The 9,129-nt window shown below is 46.8% G+C and overlaps 1 protein-coding gene across 2 annotated transcripts in view; it reads left to right on the forward strand.

Annotated features, from left to right (window-relative positions):
• Positions 1 to 8,252, forward strand: part of LOC123759306 (ubiquitin-conjugating enzyme E2 Z) — a 70,955-nt gene extending 62,703 nt beyond the window's left edge. For both annotated transcript variants that reach the window (XR_006773023.2, XM_045744188.2), the window contains one exon: positions 1,471 to 8,252. Coding sequence is in view for 1 of the 2 variants with exons in the window: in XM_045744188.2 (XP_045600144.1) it covers positions 1,471 to 1,517 (47 nt within the window). In the remaining variant the exon portion in view is untranslated. The remainder of the gene's footprint in view (positions 1 to 1,470) is intronic.
• The last annotated feature ends 877 nt before the right edge of the window (positions 8,253 to 9,129 follow it).

Consider the following 9,129-nt stretch of genomic DNA (forward strand, 5'->3'; position numbering starts at 1 on the left):
GAACATAATAATTGAATCAACAATATGCACACCATATTTTTGAGTATAGTGATGATTCACTCATTTTATTATATAAATATATCACACTACACACTATTGAATAATATTACAGCAAAACACTACGAAAAATCAATCAGAGACATTGAAATAATTAGGTAATTATCTCTTTGTGGCCACTCCTTCCTGACAGCTGGCAAGCAACAGACCGTCGGGACGCACACTGAGTCAGCGCCTGTTTTTTGCTAGACTTTCCCACCCTATAGCGGGCAATATATGCCACTTACGATATTTTTATTATTTTTCCCATGATCAGAGAACACAAATTAACAGGTTTAGAAGAATAAATAATTTTTTGCTTTTATTTTTTTGGTATGCACCTGTGGGTGACAAATGCTAATTAGCCCTGAGCCACACAAGGGTTAAATGAGCATGCGGATCATGCCGCTAAGGAGGCTATCCACACTTGTCCTATCTCCTGTAAATGTGTTCATTGTGTGTTCATTATTCCGACCTACCCAATTATTCATTCCTGAATCCTTGCCCATTGGCACGATTGTTGGTCTTCTGTTATTGGTAACACACTTCATGATCTTAAGGGTAGCGTGTCCCCATGGCCTTCCTCCTACCATCATAACCAGCAGTGGGAAATGGCTCTGGCGAGGTTACGTATTGGCCATACATGCTTAACTCGGTCACTTAATGGAACGCCGCCCTGCTCCTTAATGTCCAAACGGCATTGTTCCTCTTATGGTCTTGTATATCCTTGTTGAATGTCCTGACTTCCAGGACGTGTGTGTGTCTTGCTTCCCCACTGTCCCTCGCTAGAATCCTTAATGAATCGGATGCTTTTGATATTGTTCACCTTATGTGCTTTTATTCTAGTATTGGTATCCTTAGTGATATTTAGCACCTTTTGAATATCCTGCACATTTAATGGTGCTACATAGTCCCCCCCCCTGGCATGGTGCCTTCTTTTGATAATTACTTACTTCTTCCTGGCTAAATGACTGGCCATCAAGGCTAGGGGATTGTGGAGGACAGTGTGCTGTACTCTGGTGAAGATTGGGACTAGCAAGTGAAATGTGTGTTGAAAGGTTTGTTTGTTTGGTTCAAGATCTTGTCTCGTTTTTGTTTCATTTACCTTTGTCTGTTTTGGGATGTCCATCTTTAATGGACGTCCTTTTCTTTGTTAGAGTGATCTAGTATTCTCGGCTCCATGTGCCTTTATAGAAGGATGCCAACTTTTGACCTTTGGTCTCTGATAGGTTTGCAATAAATCACAAGAGCTTGGTATAGATTGAATTGGGTGGATCTAGTCCAGATAGAACTTGCAACCACCATGGGGTCCACCAGAAAGAAACATTTGATTACATTTAATGTTGTTTTTTCACAGTGGATGTAAGTTCAAATTTATGCTTTAATACCTTATTCTGTGTGAGAACCTTTCAAACTTCTATTGTTTTGTTACAGGAAATGTTACTGTAGAGGGTCACCTGGCATTCAGATATCTGAAGTAGGCACACAGTCTACTAGAGCCTGTAACCATTCCATTTTGTCTACACTATTCCAGAAATTGGAAATAGTAAATTATTGCCAGATAAATTTCCAGTCAACAAAACTAGTATATTGTATGATTTTTTTTATGTGGTCAGTGATCCCCCCAAAATGTATGTTACAGTAACAACTTTGAAGACTACAAAAATAACATTTGTTATGTGGATATATTGTACTTGCATTGCGTTTTTGTTATTAGGTATTTAAAGTATACAGCGCACTTCATGATGTGTGCATAATTGTTCATGTGTAGACATTCGACCATTCTTGCAGAAACTTCCATTACTTTCTAAATAGTACTATTGTAAATACCTTTTGAGATTCGAGTGTTTTGATACAGTAAACCAATTATTCAAAATTTTGTACAAAGTACGTATGTTTAATTGAACAATTTAAATATGGGGTGTAATACCAGTCCCGGGAGTGTACATGGCACTTTGATGCTTTTGTATTTATAGAAAATGTGATTATGCAGCTAAGATCTTTTGTGAAAATGTCAGGTTAGATTAACGTGAAATTGTATTTAATGTACGGTACTGTACACCTCTAATGTTTTGGGATCCTTGTTTTTTGTGAATAAATGTTAGGCTTTCAGGAGGTAATTTGCAAGTTTTAATTAATAATGGAGAGTAAAGTTGATTTTATAATTTGTGTGCATCTCGACTATTTAATTTGTTTATTATTATACCATAAGCTAATTTTCTGAGTGGAGTCCCTACAGGTCCCTGGAGCTATCAGGCTGATGTGTGTTATATTAGTCTGGGGCATCAGTCAATTGGAGTTCATCCTACCGGGGACCACAAGCCAGAACCTGCCCCCCTCAGAGGCAAGGAAAGCAATGGCCTACAGAAGCCCCCATGTGGTTGGGGGCATTCCATGTCTGCCATCGACTGGGGTTGGCACCCAGAAAGGTAGGCACCAGCTACCCAAGCCATCTAGGGCGTTGTCTGGAGTGGATGTTGACTCAAGCCTCAGATTCCCGTGCAGTTGTGTGCCTTAATGGTGTGTTTCTGCTGTGTGTGAAGTGCGGTGGCCAGGTGTACCTTGACTAATACTGGGGCTGCATGCACTCGGGGTTCTCTTCCCCGGGCGCTCTGTAAGTACTACCCTTTGGTTCTAGGGTTACCCTGCCATATAACTTTCAGGAACCGCTTCCGTAGGGGTCTTTGCCACTCGGCTCTTACCCCGCCCTTGGGCCCAGCTGGGGTTTTCGTGGCTTCTGTTTGGCCTTAGGCAGGAAGTGGTATCGTTTGCTGGTATGCAGCGCAAGGTACTGCACAGCTCGCCTACCTACACTGCAGCTGGTTTCTGTTCCTTATGGAGACGTCCTTTTGCGGGGGTTTTCTTTTAATTTTTGTTTTCTTGCTTGGAGGGGGGTCTGCCTTATTTGGCTCTTGGTCCATTTCTGTTGGTTGGGTGGCCCCCCTCTAGGGCCCCCGTAACTGGACACGTCGCAGGGGTTCAGCCTTAGCAGATTCCCTTGTTAGTTTGAGCCCAGCCAGTTTTTCAGTACCTTGCATGGTCTTCCCGTAGCAGTTAGCCTGCGGGCCCTGGAAATCTCCATTGGGGTTCATTAGACTTGTAGATGTGTCTTCTGAGTTCCACCTCACCTCGTGCGAGTTTAAAGGTTGATGTGTGCCCTTGTCTCAGGGTGACAGTCACCGCTTTCGCCTCTGTCATGCTGCATGTTGGGTTAACGACATCTTTGACCCAGAGTCTTGCGTGTCATGCTCTCTGCTTGTTCTCCAATTTACCCATTCTGATGACGTTGATATTTGGGTTCAAGCATCATCCACATTACATGCTCGTTTTAGGTTGCCTCAATACACTAGGTTGGTTGCCCACCCGGATGCCCCATGGCTGCCTCGTTTTGGTTATACGGACCCAGACCTGGGGGGCGTTAGTCACTTCGACTTTGGTGCAGTCCGCGCTCTCCGGTCCTTCCCCTGTTGTTCATTCTGTTTGCCCTTCCCTGTTTCCGGCTCCCAAACATCTGAGGGTTTCAGATTCAGGGCAAGGTTAAGTTGGTAATGAGACTCGGGGCAGCTTCAGGGACTGACCCATTCAGGTTGGGGATGGAGGCATTCAAGCCAATTCTTCCTGCCAAGGCTTCTGGGTCCCACCAGCAGGCCCCCCTTCTTTTCTGCTTTTCTCCTGGACTCTGCCTTTTCTTCAAGGGTAGAGGGTATAAAGGACTACTCTGCACCATGTCCTGGTTTGGAGGATTCCGGGGCTTGGGCCTCCTTTGACCCCAGGGGCCAAAGAGTAGGTGGTGGTACCCTCTTTGCAGGACTTGTTGTTGCAGGGGAGGGGTTTTCTTACCCTCCCCCCCCCCCAGTACCTGTCTGAGTATGATTTGGGGTCGGCTCCTCCTTGGGTTCGGTTCCAGGTTCCCTTGGGTTCCTTGGCTCCTTTCCGGAGGTTTTCTGCCTCTCGTATCTCACCAAGAGATACGCAGGAGGTTCGGGAGGCGCTTGCTGCTTACCTCCTGCGAGACCCGGATTCTGCCTCCGTGATGGATCCGTCCTCGTTTGAGTTTGGTTTTTCTTCCCCGTATTGGGTGCATTTGGAGGCTGCGGAGTCTTCCAGACTAGCAGACTGCCAGAATGTTCCTTCCCTTTTGGCGTCCTTGGTTGCTGAAGATTTGAGCTCCGGTGGGTCATTTGGCTTCGGTTTTGCGGTTCTTTTCCCTTTTCGAGTTGTCTTTGGCCTGGCTTGAGGAGGATGTGGAGGCGTTGAGGGCCAGGCTTTTGTCTGATGCGCTGACATCGACAGCTTTGGTGTCGGCCGTACCGTTGAAGCTCTTTATGCCGATTCTCAAAGATGCAGTGTCTCTGTTCTTTGCTTCTCCCCTTGCGTGCCATCAGGCTGTGCTCTCTCTCTCTCTCTTTGGAATCCACTTGGGCCCCTGGCTCTTAGGTTTTCTTCACCGTTTTGTCTGTTGCTATTTGCGGGGACTGCAGTCATGCAGTTTCTGCAAGCAGCTTAGTCTAGTTGTAGTCCTATGTCGGACTTGCTGGTTCTCCAGGGTGACTGTTCTCGGCCTTCTCTGAAAGGTCATGCCAGGGCTCAGGGTTCCTCTGGTCAGGGTGGGCCATTGGTGCCAGTTTCTGAGTCGATGTTGCCTTCAGAGTCAGCGTCATCTGGTCGGCGCGGTGATCTCTCTGTTCGTTGGTCAGCTTCTTGTAATGAGCATCGTTTTTTTTCGCGGTTCACCCCATTGACGAAGTCACTTTTTACATAAGTAACGAACAGCTACTTATCATGACAAGTAACAGGGGGGGGGGGGGAAGGCTCGTACTGTTTGCTCACGCTTGGTCCCACAATTAGTGGCCGTTTCAGGTCATATCCACCAGTCTGTGGTGGCATTGGGCAGCTCCTCCTTCGGGGGGTTTGGGACAGGCCTCCTCTCCTGCGCTTTGTCAGGTCAGGTCATCTTGGAGTGGGTTTGCTTGGGCGTAGTTGAAACGTCCTCGTTCCTCAGGTGGGTTTCCCACCTGTTACAAAACGGGACTGCACGGACCTGCAGTTCATTCTGGACTTGTTCCGTCTGATCCCCTGGGTCTATTACTTCTCTTTTCAGATGACTACTCTGTCCCAGGTTCGTTTTCTTTTGGAGCTTGGCGCTTTGTGACCAGTGCTCACCAGGCCAGCCAGGGGTGGTGGGGCCTGTCCTTCCGTCCACAGCACGGTGCGGGAGTTTGTGACCGTGTGGATGTCACTTCGGAGAGTTCAGGTGGTTGCTTGAGGTTCAACGATCCGGCTCCATTTCGACTGCTCCCCGGTGGTTCATTGCCTGAACCGGGGGGGGGGGGGGTTTCGATGCTGTCCTTGGCTCTTTAGGGGCTGGTTGCTTCGGGTGACTCGTCTGCTGAGTTCTCGGGGTTTGGCTCTCCTGGCCGTTCATATTTGGGGGGTGGGGGGGTGGGGTTATCCAACGTCCTGGCTGACAGCCTGTCTCAGTTCATTACCTTGTCCATGGGATGGATGGTCGATGCAAGATAACAGACTCGTTACGTTGGCTCTGCCAGACGTACGGGCTCCTGGAGGTGGACTAATTCGCAGTGGCGTGGTCGAGGCGTCTCTCAAATTATGTGGCGCCCTACCCCCAACTGTGAGGCCGTCGGGGTAGATGCCTTCAAGCAGGACTGGTCGAGGTGGGGTTAACTGTACCTCTTTCCCTCGGTTCTGCTGTTGCTTTATATCCTGGCTCGCTTGGAGATTTACCAGGAAAGAGTAGTCCTGTTGGCCCCTTGGTGGCCGCCCCAGCCTTGGATTCAGGCGCTGCTTGCTCGGTGCCCAAACCCAGGGGTCTTCCCGCAGCTCTGCCTCTTTCAGCAGATCGGGCCAGTCCATCATGTAGCTGGTTCGATCTTCTCCTCAAGTCTGCGTGTCTGGTCTTTGTGGTGCGGGTCTATCACCCTCGTCACAAATTGTATGTGAGCAGGTGGCTTCGTTGATGGTGTCCCACCTGCGTGCTTCGTCTCGGCAGCAATGTGAAGTTTTCTGGCAGTCCGTTCATTATTTCTTGTCCCTCCGTAGGTTTTCTTCGGTTTCAGATCAGGTTGTCTTGTCCTTCCTTTTTTGGTTGGTTCAGGTCCATCATCTTATGCCAAATACTGCCACCTCATATCGTGCGGCACTGGCGGAGCCGCTTCAGCTTGTGTTCGGGGTGGATGTTACTTCTGCTCCGTTCCACAAGCTGTCTTGTGTGTTGTTTCACCTCCGGCCTGCTCATGCACTGCCTAAGCCATCCTGGTCATTGGACTGGGTGCTCTCTCTTCTCCTCGGTTTGTGGTGGTCGCTATAGTTCAAGATTGTTTTTCGGATGCTCTTTTTTCCTGTTGGCATTGACTTCTGGGGGTCAAGTTGGGGAGCTTCATGCTCTCCTCTGGCGCAGAGATTTCTGCTCTTTTGGTCATGGTGGTAGGTTTGTTCGTTTGCAGCCATCTCCTCCTTTTCTGGTGAAGAATGAGACTGCTGCTTTCCAGAGGGGTCCTTGTGTTGTTGATGCTTGGTTGGTTTGGTCGGGATGCATCATGTGTTGTAACAGGCACAGGGTTTTTGGAGGTCGAACAGGATCCTGGCCGCTCGCTACCTATTTAGTGTTCCTGAATCTAGTCAAGCATGTGTCGTATTAGGTTAGAGGTTGTAGCCAGTTGTCTCGACTTCGAGTTGAGAAGCGAGTGGCGACCTCCTCCCGGGTGAGTCCTCCTTGTTTTTATCTTTGGTTAAGTAGCTCCAAGGAGCCAAAGGGGCTTCCCCCAGAAAACTGCCGTTGAATGTAATGAAATGCCATTTTCTGGGTGAGATCCGGAGGCTTCCTGGCAACCCTCCCTCCCTCGGGTCGGCGGTTTTCATGGTTTTGACATCCAGCCTCAGATCTGGGGGTGGATAACCAATGCAGGGGGGGGGGTCTGGAGCTTCCCCTTCTCCCTCCCGGGAGGTGGGAGCTGCGTAGAGACAGCAGTGCAGTGATAGTTATGACGTCATGCTCGTTTGCTCACTTTTAGTTTGGGGAGGTCTGTCCAACAGTTCGGCTTTCAGTAGTAATTTTTAACCAGATTGGGTTTGTTTTGGAGCTCCTACCTTTCTGGGTGCCTGACCCGGTCGATGGCAGACATAGAATGCTTCCAACCACACGGGGGGGTTTATAGGTCATTGCTCCTCATGCCTCTCTGAGGGGGGCCAGGTTCTGGCTCGTGGTCCCCGATCGGCCTAAGAACTCCATTTGCTTTGACTGATGCCATGGTCTAATACATTCACTTCAGCCCGGATAGCTCCAGGGAGCCTCCAGGTCTTGCCCAGAAAATGGTGTTTAATTACATTCAACGCTGGTTTTTTGTAGTAACTTTATTGTTAAGAATTATGTGAAGACCAAAGATGCAAGATTGTAAAGCATTACATAAGTTTATATTAAGGAATCTGTTATAATAATAGTGAAAATTGCTGCTTTCCTGGCATGGCGTATGTTATACAGTTGTTATACCAAGAGACTGTAGCCTTTATTTGGCAAGCGTTCCTACCAGCTCATTCAGGTGTCTTCATGTATAAAGGATGAATTCTATATAATGGTGTTAAGGCTTGTATATAGCTCTTTTAAGTTCAGTGCATGCAGCGAGTGATTTGCATATGTGGTTTCTTCTGGTGAATTTTGACGTCCAACCATTTGGGCTAGACGATAGGGCGATGGTCTCACTTCATGCAGGTCGGCGTTCAGTCCCTGATCGTCCAAGTGGTTGGAGCACCATTCCTTTCCCCTCCATGCCAAATCCTTATCCTGACCCTTTCCAAGTGCTATATAGTCGTAATGACTTGACACTTTCCCCTGATAATTCCCTCCCTTTCCCTCATTGACCCCTCTAGTGAATTTTGAATGGTAAACAGATACATTCCTCGTTGAAAAAGTGAATATGTCTAAGAATAGTTTTTGTGATAAAATCCTGGTGTATAATTTATTCTTTCAGAGTACGTAAGACTTTGTTAGGAAATGGTATATCTTACACTGGGATTTTGTTTGCTAGAGTATGCATGATGTGGCTGTAGTTGCTGTTAAATAATGAATGATTGGTTAGTTTTTTCCCAATGTACTTTACAGTGTAAATACTGATTTTATTTGTATTTTTTGCTGACTGGTGCTATCTTGCTCTTAACAGTCTCATCTTGGCAGATATGAACTTAAAAACTTAAATTGCTAAGTTGTCTTTTATTACCCTATTTTGAGCTCTCTCTAAATACAGTACAGTGAGACATGGCTTGAGTTACAGGCAACATCTTGTGTAATACTGTACAATAGTTATGTTCCTGGGAATTGGCATGTTATTTAACAATAGGCTACACTATACAAATTGAATGACATGTCAAAATAGGGTTTTATTTCCAGATATGACAAGGTTTTGTATTACAGGAATACTGTCATTTAAAAGTTTGCACGTGTGTGTACTCGCCTAATTGTGCCTGTGGGGGTTGAGCTTTAGCTTTGGTCCCGCCTCTCAACTGTCAATCAACTGGTGTACATGTTCTTGAGTCTACTGGGCTTTATCAAATCTACATTTGAAACTGTGTATGGAGTCTGCCTCCACCACATCACTACTTAATGCATTCCATTTGTTAACTACCAGTACTCTGACACTGAAAAAATTCTTGATGATGTGTCTGTGGGTCATTTGGGCACTAAGTTTCCACCTGTCTCTCCTTGTTCATGTTCCACCCATGCTAAAGAGTTAGTCATTGTCCACCCTGTCAATTCCCCTGAGAATTTTGTAGGTGGATATCATGGTGGATATCCTTACTCTTCTGTTTTCCAGGGACATTAGGTTTAGTTTCCTTAGCCTTTCCTCGTAACTCATTCCTCTCGGTTCTGGGACTAGTTTAGTGGCATGCCTCTGAATCTTCTCTAACTTTGTCTTGTGTTTAACTAGGTACAGACTTGAGGCTGGAACTGCATTTTCCAGGATTGGTCTGACATAAGTGGTATACAGAGTCCTGAATGATTCCTTTCACAAGTATTTAAAGGCAGTTACAATGTTAGCCAGTCTAGCATATGCCGCTGATAATATCCTTTTGATGTGGGCC

The sequence above is a fragment of the Procambarus clarkii genome, chromosome 32 (genome assembly GCF_040958095.1).
Source record: "Procambarus clarkii isolate CNS0578487 chromosome 32, FALCON_Pclarkii_2.0, whole genome shotgun sequence".
Taxonomy (NCBI): Eukaryota; Metazoa; Arthropoda; class Malacostraca; order Decapoda; family Cambaridae; genus Procambarus; species Procambarus clarkii.